The sequence below is a fragment of the Siphateles boraxobius genome, unplaced genomic scaffold (genome assembly GCF_051911475.1).
Source record: "Siphateles boraxobius isolate OS27281-9 unplaced genomic scaffold, OSU_SipBor_1 12, whole genome shotgun sequence".
NCBI classification, from domain to species: domain Eukaryota; kingdom Metazoa; phylum Chordata; class Actinopteri; order Cypriniformes; family Leuciscidae; genus Siphateles; species Siphateles boraxobius.
The window spans coordinates 15691906-15709964 of record NW_027508722.1 but is presented as its reverse complement, the minus strand read 5'-3'; the positions used below and the strand labels follow the sequence as shown (position 1 = coordinate 15709964).

Below are 18059 nucleotides of genomic sequence, written 5' to 3'. Positions count from 1 at the left end.
ACGGAAAAGAATCAACACTGAACTTACTTAAGCTGGACAATGACACTATTTGGTTCTTGAGCTGCTGTACAGCCAAAACAAACTTTGTTGCATTCTTTTTCTGTTATCACTGTAAAGCTGCTTTGAAACAATCTGAATTGTAAAATGCGCAACAGTGCTGGTCAGAATTATTTGCCCCCTTTGTAAATATGATCAAAGATGGCTGTAAAAAATAAATCCGCATTGTTAAATTAAAATAATTGACAGTGTGTGTGTGTCGATTGGGATTCATAATTTCCACATTATGAAATAAATGTTTTTCTCCAAAACATGTTGGGAACAATTATTTGCCCCCTTTTATTAAATACTTTTTGCAACCTCCTTTTTCCAAGATAACAGCTCTGAGTCTCCTATAATGCCTGATGAGCTTGGAGAACACCTGAGATCAGAGACCATTCCTCCATACAGAATCTCTCCAGAACCTTCAGATTCCCAGATCCATGTTGGCGCTTCTTCTCTTCAGTTCAGCCCACTCATTTTCTATAGGGTTCAGGTCAGGGACTACCATTGCAAATGCTTGGTTCCCTTTCAAGGCGGAACTCAACATTACGTCAGCTGTGACGTATATGGGAACTCCTCCCTTCTCCACTTTAGCTGAAATCTTATGGGCTAACGCCAGCTGGGGACAGCTGGCCAACTGACGCAAAGCATGCAAATACTGACAGCTTCGCGGGCAGTATAAATTGCATGGGTGCGACAATTACGTCAGAATCTCTTTCTTCAAGCTAGAGGTCTTATCTTAAGTCATCGTGGAAGTTGCTACGAAGGACTACTCACCTCTCCGCATCCGATGGCTGATACATGCCAGATATGCAAGGGTCCCATTGACCCGCCCGACCTTCACCAGTTCTGTGTCACCTGCCTGGGCCTCGCCCACACCTAGGCGGCACTCAAGGACGACAGGTGCGCCCACTGTGCGGAGCTGCCAGTGCACACCCTCAGCGCCAGAAGAGCAGGCAAAGCGGGGATGAGGCCGGGGCTGGTGGGCCCTCCCCCGCCCGAAGACGAGTTTAACACTGTCAGCTTCGCGGACACGAGCTTCCGCCCCCCCCCCCCCCCCAAAACCGTCGCGAACTTCATTTTCTTCGGAGCTGGTGGGGAAGACGACTCCATGTCGCTCTCAGCGTCGGAAAGGACTGGGCAACTCAGTCGGACCGCCCCGACCAAGAGGGCTCTGCAGACCTACAGGAGGAGCTTGTAAGGGTCCTCGGCAAGGCCGTCATGGAGCTGAACCGTGGAACACTCTAGACAAAATGGAACACTCCGGATGAGCCAGTGAAAATTAAGTTGGACTCGTGTTTCCTCCAGTCGAGCCACTGCCAGGGCGCATCGAGGAGAAGAACCCCGTTCTTCCCAGACGTACATGAGCGCGTGGTAAAGTCGTGGGCTGCAGCCCAATTGGCGCGCACCCACTTCGCCACGCAGGCCGCCAAAAACGGCTCCGCCCTAAAAAACCTGGATCTTTGTTAGATCAGTGGCAGTGGGCAGGACCAGGAATGTAGCGACACGGTTCACGGAAAGGGCCTTGTCAGCCGTGGGTCCATCACTGACTTTGCCTCAAAACACCCCGTTCTAAGAATGGAAGTGCACAGCCGCTATTTCATGGCGCCCAAGAGGGATGGAGGACTCTGTCTGATACTGGACCCGAGGCCCATCAACCGAGCACTTCACTAGCGCACATTCAGGAGGGAAGACCCCTCTTTAACATGTGAGCTCACTCGTTGAGGTCTATCGCCTCTTCATGTGCCATGTAGGCGCGTCTTTAGAGTTGTATGTTTTGCAACCGGCTGATCTTCACAGAACAGTACTTTCGGTGAGTGATTATCCTTTATCTCCTAGTCTCAGCTTTGACTACGGGGTCGCACAGTCGTTACTGCTTCGGCTGCTGACGCTGTGCCTGTGTACATACTGATATGTGTTTATGCTGTTATGTTGCCCTGTATCTTTCAGTGCAACTGGCTATTCTGATTTAACTGCATACATTCACAGTTGTTGTCGCTACGGCCACTGACGCTGTGTTTATGTACATACCGTTATGTGTTTATGCCGTTATGTTGCCCTGTATTCATCAGTGCAACTGGCTATTCTGATTTATCTCTTCGGGGTCGCCGATCACGCCGGCGTGATCAAGTTACATGACCAGTTTAAGACGTCGAAGCATAAAAACAAAGTCACGTTGAGCGCTGCCGTCCACTTCTGTCGAAAGTGCTGGCTTGAAATTATATTTTACTTTTTGTTTTGTGTTGATAGACCAAGTAAAAACGGAGATATGATCATTTAAACTTTATATAAAAAAATACTGACGCGTTCGTAAAAGAACGCAAGATGGGATGCGACAGGCGTTGCATTTATTCTAATAACTTCGTCGGTTTTTGTCATAAAACAAAACGGAGAAAAATGTGTGAATCTGCTGACTCTGCTCTTCAGGCTGCACATTTTAGGGAATGGAGGAGGAGCCAACTGAGCTAAGACGCAAAATTGAAAGGCAGAGGATTTACGGAGTTGATAAAGAGAGACATATATACGTTATGCATAGAGAGAGAGATTATTGCTAGTTTTTGGAAGAGTTTGAGTAGATTTTGAGAGTAGTTTAGGAGTAGTGTAGATAGTTTAGGAGTAGTTTAGGTAGTTTAGGAGTAGATTAAGATCAACTGTTTTGAGGAGAGGCACAGATAAAAAAAATAAAATAAAAAAAACCTGATATTTGTTGTAAATAGTTGTATGTATAAATTGATTTTGTGTTAATTTTACCTTTTGTATGGTATATTTGCACTATTGAGGAACCCCTCTTACTCAAGGAATGAAATCCCTGTAATGTAGCTATCTGTGTAATTGTACATGAAGTGTTTTGTAGAGTTTCTAAGCAAAAAAGAAAAGAAAAAACGCCTATTGCCACACCTGCTTTTTGCTGCATTTAGTTTAATTTTATCTCAATTTTACATTTTTTTATGTTGTTTTTGCACTATTTGCGAACCCTCATACTCTGGGAATGCAAGGCCTTAAATATAGCTCTCTGAATAATTGTGTGCACCACATTTTTTTAAAAAGTGGCTGAGCTAATAAGAAAGAAAAAAAGCCTATGGCTACACCCGCTTTTTTTTGTAAATCATATTTTTTTTTGTATATAGGTTGATTATATCTGAATTGTACCTGTATATGTTGACATTTACAACTTGTGTTTACATTTTAAACCTTTTAAAATGCTTCATTGAGCATGTTTGTGTTTTTTGTAGTAGAAAAGCTATAATTTTTCTATTCGGATTTTGTGTTTTTTGTGTGATTTTGGGTCCAGTATGTTGATAGAGTACATCAAAGTGAAAAACTAATTGTCTGATCATATAGGTGATGTTGTGCTGAAAAAAATTATACCAAACATTGGTATGGTAAACATTTGTTTATGTTGCAAAATTTAAAAAAAATAAAAGTACTCAAAAACGTCCAAAATAGCCCAAGACTCCGAAGGGTTAACTGTGTATATTCACAGTTGTTGTCGCTACGGCCACTGACGCTGTATACTGATATGTGTTATGCCGTTATGTTGCCCTTTATTGTTCAGTCCAACTGGCTATTCTAATCTAACTGCGTATATTCACAGTTGTTGTCACTAAGGCCACTGACGCTGTGTTTATGTATATATACTGATATTATATGTAATTATGCCGTGATGTTGCCCTGTATCCTTCAGTGCAACTGGCTATTCTGATCTAACTGTGCATATTCACAGTTGTTGTCGCTACGGCCACTGACGCTGTGTTTATGTATACTGATATGTTTGCATGATGATATGATTATGATATGTAATTCTGGTGTACTTGAGGTGAGCTGTCTATCAGCTGAGGGCACTCCTCAAATGGCAAATCCCCCTCAGAAAGGACCTCCTGTCTCAAGCGAACGGCACGATATGGCACCCCAGCCCTGAGCTGTGGAACTTTCATGTGTGGCCGCTGCAGGGACCTTGAATGAGCGGGACACTCTGCATTCACGAGTGCTGAGCACACTCCTGGAGGCACGCGCGCCTTCTACCAGGCGCCTCTGCGCTCTGAGATGGGGAGTTTTACAAAATGGTGCCAGGACATCGATTTGACCCGGGGATCTGTTCCGTGTTGGATGTTTTGCGTTTCTACAGCACAGAATGGATAGCGGGACTTTGACATCCACGCTGAAGGTGTATGTGGCCGTATTGCTGCTGTTCGTTGCCCGGTTGATGGGCAATCGATTGGTAAACACGCTCTGGTGAACATATTTCTCAGGGGAGCGAGGAGATTGTGTCCTTCATGGCTGCCCTCCTTGCCGCCGTGGGATCTAGCTCTGGTTTATAGAGCACTATCTCTACCACCGTTCGTGCCCCTAGCTTCGATTGCGGTTAACAAGCTTTCCCTAAAGACTACCTTCGCAGGGAAGCGCATTGGAGACTTCTTGGTGAATTAAGATTGCATCTGTTTCGGACCTGGCGACTGCAATGTCACTCTCCGGCCGAGACCAGGCTACGTTCCAAAGTCATCAACACACCGAGCACAGGTTGTTTCACTGCCCGCCTTATCTGCTGAGCCATCAGCCTCGCGCGACACCGACGCTCAGAGCGCTGTTTGCCCGGTCACAGCTTTGCGGTTGTACGTGGATCGTTCGGCCACCTTTCGGCAGTGGGACCAGCTGTTAGTGTGCTTTGGTGGATGTAATTAGGGACGTGCCGTTTCAAAACAGAGACTTTCTGACTGGATTGTGGACACTATCAGGTTGGCTTACGAATGCCAGAGGAAAGATTGTCCCCTTAACATCAGATCTCATTCTACGAGGGTGATTGCTTCTTCATGGGACTGGTCTAGAGGGACATCTATCCAGGATTTATGTCTTGCTGCTGGCTGGTCTTCTCAGAACACATTTGCCAGGTTTTACAAGCTGGATGTACCCTCAGTAGCATCACAAGTACTTTCGGTGAGTTGAGCTTACTGAATAAACAGAAATGTGATTGTGCACCATTATAACCAGCTATGCAGTAGTTACCATATCTGCTAACTCTGTGTTATGGTTAAAAAGATTGATGCAGCTGTCACCACAAGCGCCGTTGACACTCATGCTTGAGTGCTTATTATGTGTGTCTGCCCTATTCAGTGCAGCCTTCACTTCATTGCTTAATATATGCAAATTTTGAAAGGGTCGGAGCAGATGTCTCATTGGTCTAGTTCCGCCTGTCAGATGCGAGTACTCTAACCGATGCGGCTATTGGTTAGAACTGTTTTGATTACACGTGGGTGTGGTTTGACTCCGGTTCAGGGCTTATCTTCACTGCTCTCACGGCGGGATTTAATACAGTTCCCATACACGTCATACAGCTGACGTAATGTTGAGTTACCGCCTTGAAAGGGAGGCGGGAACGAGACATTACTTTAGCCGCCGTGGTCGCTGTTTGATCAGCTGTGCTAGCGTTCAGTTGTGATTCTGATGTAATTGTCACGCCCATGCAATTTATACTGCCTGTTGAACCTGTCAGTATTTGCACGAGTCAATTGGCCAGCTGTCCCTAGCTGGCGTTAGCCCATAAGATTTCAGCGAAAGTGGAGAAGGGAGGAGTTCCCATATACGTCACAGCTGACGTAATGTCTCATTCCCGCCTCTCAGGGAACCGAGGTTATGATAGTAACCGGAGACGTTTTGTGCTCGAGGAATGACACGAAGGTGAGTAATTGATAAATTTTTTTTTTCATTTTTGGGTGAACTAACCTTTTAAGAACCTCTTAGAGGAGAGGTCAAAAGCAACTGTTCCCAAACCACCATAATGCCATTTAATTTGTATAAGGGGTAACAAAATATGAGGCTGACCTTCTCTAAAGCATCATAGTCCATCTTGAAGGCCCAAAGTTGCAAGCGGGCGGACAGCTCACTGATGGAGGACAGAATGAGGAGGAACTGCTCTGCACTGCCCAGCGGAGTGTCGGGGTTCACTAGCTGGGCCTCCTGAATCTTCTGCGTCTCCTCCTCCGTTGGAATCATTGTCAGGATTTTCTATAAAAGAGCACAAGAACCAGTGGGGAGTGTTAGTATCACTGTCAGCAGCCATTGTATATGGGGACTCACCCCTAGAAAGGCATTCGCTCAATTAATCATCTGAGCGTTGATGAACAACAACATCTGGAAAGACAGCATTACATAAAAATTTAGAAAATGATGACTATTTCATCTGCTAGGGGCAACCTCCTTCTGTTGCATAACTGAATAAAAAAGGTAATTTCTCATGACCAAAACAAAATTTCTGATAAAATCTTTAGAAACATAAACTGTGGTTGTCAGTGAGAATATAATGCTCTCTGTAGAGACATAAAAAGGGTGGACATAAAAACTCTAATCTATTTTTCCCATGACGAATGATAAAAAATTACAGATTTTATGAGAAAATGGGAGCTCCATTATTCACATGTTGATATTGAGACATTTACCTCAGATCTGTATCATGGGCTGCAACAGCCTAAATGAAGCATTTTGCTAACCTTTAATCTTTGAGATGAATTATATGGACGCTGCCAAAAATGCTTCAGTTTTGCAGAAAATCCACATAATATTTCGACTCGCCGGCCAAACCAACTTGCTAAACAGTTTTAAGGGTAAAATCTATTGGTTTTGTGGAAACCCAAAGTAAATGTATATGTTCTCAGGGCAGGGAGGTTGAGTTATTTTGGACACAAGCTTTGACTCCATGGTTTTTGTGTGCCAACTCGGCTACAGTCAGTATGTCTCTGTCTTGTTGAACACAGTTGTAGAGAGCCATGTATTTTGGTAAAAATATGCTTTCATGTAGCAGTCTGGGGATGATCATAAATGCCTGAATGATTGATGTAACGAGAGAGAGAAAGAGCAAGAGAGAGCGAGAGCGAACTGTAGAGGGGTTCAAGGAATATGTGACTCACGTGGACTCAAAACAAGGTTAGTATTAAGTACAGATGTGTTTTCTGCATGGTAACCTGTCTGCCATGCTCAGGATTAAAGTGTAACCATGCATCGTACTAACTTTAATATATGTATTAAGTTTTATTGTAGCTTTTCTTAATAAATTCATCATCTCAAATTTGCTTTATTACTTGCGGCTGATTTGTAATAATATGCGAATGTGATTTTAAACCAGTACACTATTACCTCTATGCCTTCTTTGCTTAAGGCGTACTCGTCGAAGTTGAGGATCGCTGTTTTGATGGTGCGAGGTGGCGGCAGGACCGTCAGGCCAATGTTGATGGCGTTACTTCTCTTGGAATCCAGGACGATGATCTCCTGACGCTTCCCATCTCCTGCCGTTTTCTGATATCAGATATATAAACAGATTAATCATCAAAGTTATTCACAGTGACCATACTGTGATGGGTTTAAGGGCTCAAGGATGGCAGGTTAGCACCAGTAGACAACATATAACTGTATTCTGCTGAAAAGCTATTTTTTTAAAGCAACAGTGTTTCTATGACTATGCGATTTTTTTTTTTTTCTGGCTCAGTGGATTTTTAAAACGGACTTTTTATACTCTCACTCATTCTTGCATCACAGGAAAATTCTCTGATTCTTTTTTTAACCAACACAAGTCATTTACATCAGATCTCTTGAACAGTTTTTTGAAGGATAACATTTTGTGGTGGAAATGAGAGTAATATAAACGCCATGTAAAACATTGTCTAGCATTTTAAGTATAAAAACTTAATAAATAATTAAACATAATTTGACAAATACTGTTCAATAGAATTATTACATTCGCTTGTTAACAAAATTGTTGGTTGTGCTGCAAACGACACTGTGGAACATATATAAATCGCTAAAAATAAATATTTAAATATATGTTTATTAATTTATGGGCTTATTGCATAAGCCTACCTCAAAACAAAAGTTTATGGACAGTAAGATTTTTTTTTTTAAGAAATTTAAACTTTTCTATTTAACAATGTTGCATTAAATTAATCAAAATGACAATAAAAAAGTGCCTTTCACATTGTTACAAAAAATCTTTTTCAAATATATGATATTTTATATACATCAAAGAATCCTGAAAAAAAGTATCATGGTTTCCACAAAAATATTAAAAGAAGCACAATATTAATGATAAGAAATGTTTCTAGTCCCCACAACTAGGCTGCTTTGCCCATTGCATAGCTTACCATACAGATACACATCTATTGCCCACACCAAATATGAAATAAAGCTCTGTCAGCCAGTTCTTACTCTCACGCTGGCCACTGAACTCTTAACTCACATTTCTTTAATGTGGATAATTACCTTAAAAAATGGCTTCCTGAGATATGAACACAAAACACGGGATATGTTTAATTTTCACTTGCAGAAAAGGCACGCAAACACCTAAGGGTTATTTTGGGACTTTGATGGAGAATATTTCTGGAGGAGCAGAGCCATGATGGTGGTGTCTGCTGCCAAACAGGGGGTTGGGAGAGGACGAAAAAAGGAGGGAGAATGGGCCAAAAATGAAAAACAGCTGGAAAAGGTTGCTCAGAGCAGAGAGGAGAGGAAACCCCATACAGGCCACATTTCTGAAACACCATCTAAGAGCGAACAAGCCAAATAATATGATATATCTTCATCTTAAGAACAACAATTCATCTCCAACACTTAAAACCTGTGATGGTGTTCATTCTATTTAGTCAGGGATTTATCTCTGGAAATGAAAAAGAATAAAATTAACTCTGTTGTACAACTTGGAATGACGGTGTGGTTCATATTTTAGTGTACAGCACACACAAACTCCGAGATCCCCGTAACAGGCTGTATTGATTAGGTTGAGAATGTTTCAGCTATAAGCTCTGACTTGTGACTTGAGTTTGTTCTGAGTGACAGCAGATTTCATGGATCCTTGAAAGCACTTTGATGAAGCTTCAAGGTAATACAGGGAATCAACCAACCAATTAGCATTCTGAACAAAATTCTACAGCTCTCTTCTAAACATGTGCGATCACGTAGGTACAAAGATTTGTGCACATGGGCAACTGAAGGTGTCAGAATTCATACCATGTGTTACAGAGGAAAGGCCCAGAAAAGATCAAAGTAACTTCTTAGCAGCTATGGCTTGTGTTAATGTGTGCTGACAAAAGCCAGGTAAAAGTAGAGCAATAAAAAATGTATTTTTTGTTGCGTGGGCATTTTGCTACCACAATATAGGCTGCTGTTTGGCAGCTCTATAAAAAAAAAAATCCACTTACATTCTCTCAGACAAACTATTTTAAAGGGGTCATGGCATTAGAAATCAAATATGCCTTGATCGTTTGACATATACTAGGTCATTGTATCATTAAAACATCCCAAATGTGTCATAGCTTAATATGTCATCCTCATTATAAACAAAGCTTTTATTTAATCAAGCTCCAAAAACAGCTAGTTTTAATATCGCCAGACATGTGACATCACACGGGAAAAATATTTGCATATGCCTGCCTCCAGAGTAAGACATTGACGAAGAGTTATACATCATCGCTAGCCTGGTAAGCCAGACCCACATCAAGATGTTAGGTCTGGGAACTGACCATTGGCTTGCTTCAATCCGAGTGGCGGGATAAACGGTTGTCTTTCAAATTCCCTCTGACGCAATAGGATAGCGCTAAAACCAACCAGAGCAATGAACGGTTGTGGCTGAGTGAGACCCATGCGTTTTCCCACCAGCGGAGCTAGTTGATTTATTAAACTTTTGCCATATCCGGTCATCAACACTCCGAACACATCTTCCTTTTTTAAGAATGACTTAAATGCCATTCTTTGTTCTTTTCTCAAAGAAAAGCTTAATATATATATATATATATATATATATATATATATATATATATACATCAAATAAAAAAAAAAGGTCATGATCCCTTTAAAGGGACTATGTGTAGTTTTTTAGGTATTTTATTATCTAAAATCAATATTTTTATTCATAAATATGTTCTCAATGGTGTACAAATACCTCTGTCAATTATCTGACATATCCTCGTAAACGAAGAATTTATTATCTTTATATACATGTGACGGGTAGGTCCACGGAGGCTTCCATGTCGTTCCGCCATCTTGAAAATCTATAATAGCAGAGAGGGTCAAAAAGTACTAGGCCAACACGTTTCCACAACGCGTTTTCGTTCAGAGCCCGCGTCACGTGACTGAAAGCAGCAGAAACGGAGGAGCAGAGCAGTGAGATGCGCTTGTCATTGCCCCGGCAAGTTTAAAAGGCTGCATTGCACTGTTATTTTTAATGGCACACACATGCCGAGCCACAGGATAAGAAATCCTCGTTGCCAAAAAAGTCCAAAATTGAACGTAAAAGGAAACGTGACCAGAGATTACAAAAAACAAGAGTCAATGTCGGGATAGCTTTTTCCAGATGGAAAGAGCTAATGCAGGAGAAAGATTTCAAAAGAGATGCTGAAGTCGCCTGCTTTCTCCTCGACAGGTAGGCTAAGTCAATATTACAGTCTTAATGACATGCTTTTTTTCATTGCTTGGTTGTGTACTTTATTATATAAACAGTAGAACATTTATAGTTAAAAGTTAAACAGGCTCTTTTAATTATAGCAGCTATTGAATAAAGTGAAGGCGCTAAAAACAAGGTTTGTAAGTTTACTTTTTGTAACTTAGAAATTCGATAAGAATATATTTTAATAGAGCATGATTGTTCTTGCATTGTTTGTCATAGCTTTTTGGTACATAACAGCTATCGTAGATGCAACACACATTTGAAAAAGCGAGGCGCTGGAGAGCACTATTCGTTTGAATGCAAAATACAATTTCACCGCTAGATGGGAGAAATTCCTACACAATGTCCCTTTAAATGTTGATTGAACGATCGATTGTAGAAAAAGTTGACATCATGTGAATAATTAAATAAAATATATTTTAGGCCATTTAGTGTGAGTAACTTAAAATATTGCAGAGCAAGAACTTCTTTATCAAATTTGGTGGTGACAGTCCAACTGACAGGCTGCTGGTTTGATCACTTATGATGCACTTCAAGAATTTGTTTTTAGTTAAGGCATGGTAAATTATGATGACATAAATAATTGTTATTCAGAATGAATTGACAGTTTGTGGTGTTTTTGATTTTATTTTGTCATAAAAGTTATATTTTTGGGCATTTGGGCACTTTATTGGATAGAAGAGTCAAGGACAGACAGGAAGCGATAGAAGAGGAGAGAGGGATCGGGAAAAGACCACAAGCTGGGACTTGAACTCGGATCGCCTGAAGTGCTGTTGTGCTATATATCGGAGCGCTGCCCACAAGGCTATGGCTTTGACAAGTTTTGTTATGTTTCAAGTCCATTTACTACGTTGTTTTGATTGGTTTTTGATTGGGATTATTATGAGAGAGAGAAAATGGTAGCGCTGATTCACTTGCGCTGTTTGTGAAATTGCAGTCTGACAGTGAGGTTTCAAATAATTGTTTTGATCTGTTCATGTGTGTGTATTAATTTACTCATTCAATCCACATTGCTATACTGAATGGGCTGTATTACAAGCACGGAACTTGTAAAGAACTAGTAGAATTATGTGCAAAACCTGCAATCCCACACTGAAATTAACATTATGGAAATTTTATTTATAACCACTGACTGTTGTATAAGACAAAGCATGTTTGAAACATCAACCATAACCAGATAAACTGGAATTAAGTACAGATTTTCTTGTAAACTATCTATTTGTTACTAAGACCCTGGTGTGAACTTTATGTCTCATTTAGGTAAGACCATCTGAATGGCTGCTGGACCCTTACCCTGGTCTATAGAGGTAACTGGTTCCACATTCAGATAAAGTTTTTTAGATTTTATAGACTTTTTAACCCATTTTATCATCCCTAAGGGTAGAGCATAAGCACCACTAATTGTAATGACACTGATGAGGAAATAATTCATGTAATATTAAGTAAACAAATAAGCTTGAAGATTTAAGCAAAAAACAAAACAAAAACAACCTGATGATTAATATTTGGAAGAGACATCGAAAAGGGGCAATTTAACAGTACCTTTGTAACAGGCAGCTCCTTGGATTTCGTCTCAAAGAGGTTTTCCAACTTGGCCGTGTCCAGTTTGACCGGATCCAGTTTGGACCACAGTGACTCCCTGCATCTCTTGTGGTTGTTGTACTGCCAGTCTATAGGTCTCACCTCATTCCAAAACAGCCGAATAGTCTTCTTCTTTTTCTGGAAGAGCGGGGGTTCTCCTCGACTAAGCTGAGGAGATCCAAGATGTGAGGGAGTTATTGAAGCCAAAAAGGGTGGTGGAGGGGGCATCATCATGCCAGAGATAGGGGGAGGTGGAGGGCATCCAAATAAAGGTGGTGGAGGTGGAAGGCAGGGAGGAGGAGGAGGTGGCGTGAGGTCACTCGTCCCGATCACGTTACTGACATCCAAAATGTCCACATCATCCTCCTCTCCCAAGTCTGTGAAGTCCAGCTCTTTGATTCGAAGCTCACGTGGCATGGCCATTAGCTGGTCCCATATGTGGTCTGATTCCTTTTTGGGGGGTGTTGGTGAAGGAGCCATTGGAGGCTTTTCCTGTGCTTGCTGCTTTTCCTTTTCAGAATGCTCCACTTCATGAGGCAATACCATTCCTTTCACCAAATCTCCAAATTTCTCAGCCACAGCCCTCACGCTACCCTGGTTATCAAGATGCTCCACTTCCAGTTTCTTCATGTTATCCTCGCATGCCTGCCGACGCGCCTCCAGAGTGGAAATGCGACTAGCAAGGCTAGTCACAGAGGAGTCCTGATCTGAACATCCTTTCTCATTCTCATTCTCCTTTTCTTTCTCATTTTCCTCTCCCTTTTTGTTTTGGGCATAAAGCATGTCCAGCATGAAGCGTTTGCTGTTAAGCACATTGTTGCACTGATCGTTGATGTCCGCTGTATTCATACAGTCTGCCCACTGGCCTAAGAGTCAAATTGAGAGCTAGTTTCACTAATATGTACAATTTGCAGAATGCATCTCTACAAAACATGTCTATTTTTATGTTGTAGTCTGGCACTGATAAGGGGCAAACAGAAATGCTGGAATGAGTTTTCCCAGCTGAAAAAAAGTGTTTAGCTTAGTTTAGTTTTATTTTACTTTACTTTATATGTTATTTTTTATTTAATTGTATTATTTTACTTTATCTGCCAATGGGAATTGGGAAATATAAGCCATAAAAAATTTCTTGCTGACCATGAAACTGCTGTTTACATATTTTTTTTATTAAAACAATTTATTTTATATTTATTTGATTTTATATTTTATTTCATCAACAAATGACAAGTAAAGTGGGAAAATAACCTTGAACTGGGAACAACATCTACCGTAATTATGTTTTGCTGACAATGAAACTAGCAATATTATTATTATTTAAAAAAATCATTAAATACTTTATTTTATTTTATTTTTATTTTTATACCATTTGGTGCTTGGCAATCCAATGAGAGCAAAACGCCAGTTGGCTGGTAACTTTACTATAAACTGCAACACAATTCATCTTTTAAATCAAATTCTAATAACTGTCTGACTATCGCTGACGCAAGTAATAAATGCTTCAAATAAAAGACATGCAAAGAGTCTACTAAAAAAAATATCTTCCAACTTTTACAATATTTTTTACCATCAGAGGTATATCAGGGACACCTAATTTTGGACCCTGTGGTGAATGTTAAACCCTCTGTATTGCACAGTATTTGATTTGTGTGTATGTGTTGTTCTCACCTGAGTCACTGTGGCTGACGTGTTTCTCCTCTCGTTCTTCTCTCTCCAGAGTGCTGCTGGCTGAGGAGATGCTGGAGGCAGAGCAGTTATCTTTCTCATTCAGCTCCTCATTCTGCCTTTCCTTCTCACTCAGGACAACGTTTGATACATCTCTATCTAACATCTGCTCTCTCTCACACTCCTCTGTACCCAGTCCGTTAGTTTCTTCCTCAAAGTGTCCTTCTGGTTCTTCTTTCTTTTCATATTCCATTCCACTCACCACCATTTCCTCACACACTTCTGCCTCAGCATCCTCTGCTTTCTCCTCTGTCTCAGAGTTTGCTTGAAACAGAGAGAGGGTGATGTCTGATGGATCCACGGGGCTCTGTTCCTCTGGTTTAGAAGGCGACACCGGCGGTGACACTGACGCAGAGAGAGGCTCACAGGAAGGCTGCACAACTGCTGCCTGCACAGGATGGCTTGTCTTAGACTCAGTTCCTGGGGGAAAAAAAAGACTGGCTTGGCACCCATTCCAGTTAAGAGGCCCAAATTTGACGGAACTAATGTTTCAACAAAATAAACTTTTGATGATGAATCTTCCATGCAATGAAAACATTAAACTGTAATGACACCAAAGGCCTAACAAGTGATTATAACAATTTTATGATTTAAAGACCACATGAAATCACATGAAATAGGTGTTAGTTCTGTCAAAGCCATGGACTTCTTGGTATTCAAGTGGAGTGGTATTAGTGGAAGGAGCCTTCTCGTTCTAGAGAGCATCCGATTGGACAAAAATCGGTGTAGTGCAGGATGAGTAATCAATATTTTTGATCTGTTTCCTGGGAAGAATATATATAAAAATTCATATACATAAAGTTAATAATGAGTATAATAAAATTTAGACACAATATTGGTGGTTACTCGATCTATTTTTTTTTTTGAGAATAGAAATATTGTAATATAAAAGTCTCTAGTGTTTTGAATAGCTGTTTTTAAAATAAATTAAAAAAACTGGTGTATGAAAACAACAAAAGTGTATGATTCAGCATTCTGTATTTCTGTCTTGTTTTAGAGTAAAAATACACTTTTACTTTCTTTCTTTAAACATTCTTTAAAAGTAAATAGTAAAAGTACTGAAATCCCCCAAAATATGCTGCAATAATCTTATTCTTAAGTATTTTAGTCTTATTTTCCCAGTTCATCTACCCTGTCCTTTCTTGTTTTGAAGGAAGGAACCAGAGTTTAAAAATGGGAGGAGCTCAGACCTCTGAAACCACAGTCTGATCCACACTGCTATCCTTTTACAGGGCTGGTCATGCTTTTACTCACTGACCAGTGTGTGACCAATGCTCTGGCCTTCAAAAACCACATGAATGTCATGCACCAAGAGTCTCACTGAATGGACAACCTCAAGCCACCCCACTCAATTATCATGTCAAGGCTGATGGATGTCTTACTTTCTTTCTGCATTTGTAATATAATTAAATATTACCCTGTTATTCCAGTAAATATTCTGTCATACCGCCACATTGTTACAGATATTTTTTGTTGCTGCTCCTATGGTCCTGGCATGGTTTAAACTAAACTATTGGTTACAAATACATGTCTTTTACCACTACTGTAGGTAACACCACTCAAAAAAAATCATGGAAAATAACTACATTTACATTTCTATTTCATATTTTTATTAAAAACATTTTAATTTGCAACCATATCGCATTCATTTTATGAAATTATAGTAGATGTTTTGGTCACACTTTAGTTTAGGATCCAATTCTCACTATAACTTAACTATTAACTACGACTTTTGCCTCAAACTCCTAATTCCTGCTGCTTATTAATAGTTAGTAAGGTAGTTGTTAAGTTAAGGTATTGGGTAGGATTATTACGGGATGTAGAATATGGTCATGCAGAAGGCATTATAACTATTAATTATATAGCCAATATCCTCGTAATATGCATGATAATAAGCAACTAGTTAATAGTGAGATTTGGACTACTAAACTACGGTGTTACCAACCATTTGGTACCAATTTTTACCAGTGGACTTTTTTTTTTTGAAGGGTTTTTATATGATACGTATAAAACATATGTATATTTTTTACAGTGTATCTTATAACAAAGTTGATTCGTGGGAATTTGTTGTCCTGAAACATATGATTCACCAAAAAAAGAAAATTCTGAAATTACTTACTCTTATTATTTATATTATTTTTGGTGGTCCATACAGTGAACGGCAATGTTGTTTTGACACCAGGTTTGGAACAACAAAATCATGATAGAATTTTCCTTTTTGGGTGAAATACTACTTTAAAAGTATGAAAATGTCATACATTGTTCCCTTTTCATAGTTCAAACTGCATACTTACTGGATTCCTTTATTACCTAAGAGCTGCAATTGAGATGAATGGGAATGCTTATAGAAAAACTAAAACTAAGATTAGAACAATTTTCAACTGAATTTGGCTCAAGCTAATCGGAAACTCCACAGTGAGACTGAGTGATTGACCAGGCTCCAGTCGTTCAGCCCGTTCATACCAACTCCAGCCTCTCAGATTCAGATGTGGCTGCAAATAAAAGACTGACTGACCACTGACCCAATTTCAGACATTTTGGTTAATATTTGAGGTCAATAAACCTCAAATAATGTAATTTTTCCCAATGGCTGACTGCTCCAGTGGCTTTACATTGTTTTCATTACAAAACATTTGTGTGGTAATGGCTCGATTCCACACTTTGGAGGAAAAACTAGGACCAGAGTTTTTTTTTCCAGAAATGCCACACTGTATTACTGTACATATGGAGGAATCTCACCTTGTGCTGGATGTTGGACGGAGCATCTATCCTCCTGAGCCTCTACAGTCAAAGGGGTAGCAGAACGAGACAATGAGCTGCTGGAGGATCGTGAACTCAGACTAAGAGTGATTTCGGTTCGCCCCCGTGTTGTCGACCTCGGACGTTCCCTTTCATTTTCCTCTGCTGCAAGCCGCTCTATTTGCTTATATCTGCACACACCATGTAAAACACAGTGAAAGTCACTAAAAACCATTCTGCATCAGGCTCAAAGACTTATTTAAAAAGCAAAATTAATTTTTTTTTTTTTTTTTACATAAAATGACTTGAATAAACCTCTTCTATGATGACTATAGTTTTAATCTATTAATTTAAACTCATTCTGTTATTTTTGAGGGCATAAATGTCAGGGTGATACAACTTTTCCTGATTTCATACAGAGATATTAAAATAATGAAATTATTAAAGATTGGCATAATCTATTATTTTTTTTACAAAAGTAGAACAAAACAGCTTTACTGCTTAAATTATGGTGCAACCAACATTCAGTAACATGCAAAAAAAAAAGTAAATTATCTCATGGATAAATTAATCCTTTTACAGTGAAATATATTTCTAAAAACTTTTTAAGATGTATGCACTCAAAAGGTGAATTCAAAGATTACATTTCTAATAACATGGCATGTTTTAAACTAGATTTTTGATGGATTTTTCCTTTTCTTTATCATGAACCCTCTTATTTGTCATTGACAGATCAATCTCCAGTTGCAGTAACAAGGAACCATCTTAACTCTTAATGTGAGATGATTTGGCATTGTGGTTAAAGATATGGGTTTGTAGCAGAAATGTTGCTGGTTCAAACCCTGTTAGTGGCAACTGAACTATGTCTGTCATATTTGCTCTGGGGGAAATTGTACTTATAAAATTAGAATAAATTATTCTAAGTTGCTTTTAATAAAAGTCACAATGTTTGCTATTCTGAGGGGTGTAAGTCTGAAACAGCATGTGGACTGATAAATAATTGTCTTAAAGGTACAATATGTAAGATTTTTTAATAAAATATTCAAAAACCACTTGCACAATGCGATATATTTCATGCAGTTGTGTACTTACATTATCCCAAAATTTGTAAATTCAGAGAAATTCCAGTTTTAAATAATGTTTCGTCGCTTGTCATTGTCATATCAATTACGTAATATCCGCGCCATACTTGGTTTCTGCTTTCATTAGCGGCTGTTTCAATGGGCCGCTATACGTAAGCCGCTAATGAGTGATCTATGTATACGTATGATACTATATCTCGCATGCCGCTGTTGTGTCGTTCAGTCATCATGGTTCACGATTATTGAATGGCGAGTACAGAAAATCGTGTAAAACGTGTAAAACTGTGCAGCTTTAACCCACCAAATCATTCGACAAATAAGTCACATATCAGGTAACTGTCAGGGTTCTGTCACTTCTGTCTGGTTTATATTTGGTTTGGTGACAGAGCTCTGACATTTCCGGCTTGTCTTGTGTTTGTGTTTAGTCTGGTTTGTTGTGAGCACTTGGCTTTGTCTTGTAATTCCTTGTGTCA

The 18059-nt window shown here is 39.6% G+C and overlaps 1 protein-coding gene across 6 annotated transcripts in view; it reads right to left on the bottom strand.

Moving 5' to 3' along the window:
- The window catches only part of fhod3b (formin homology 2 domain containing 3b), a 242332-nt gene that overhangs the window by 25331 nt on the left and 198942 nt on the right, over window positions 1–18059 (bottom strand). For all 6 annotated transcript variants that reach the window (XM_077209219.1, XM_077209220.1, XM_077209222.1 and 3 more), the window contains 5 exons: window positions 16505–16695; window positions 13709–14185; window positions 12005–12909; window positions 7165–7323; window positions 5857–6039 (listed from right to left, as the gene is read on the bottom strand). In XM_077209219.1, the coding sequence (XP_077065334.1) occupies window positions 5857–6039; window positions 7165–7323; window positions 12005–12909; window positions 13709–14185; window positions 16505–16695 (1915 nt within the window). The remainder of the gene's footprint in view (window positions 1–5856; window positions 6040–7164; window positions 7324–12004; window positions 12910–13708; window positions 14186–16504; window positions 16696–18059) is intronic.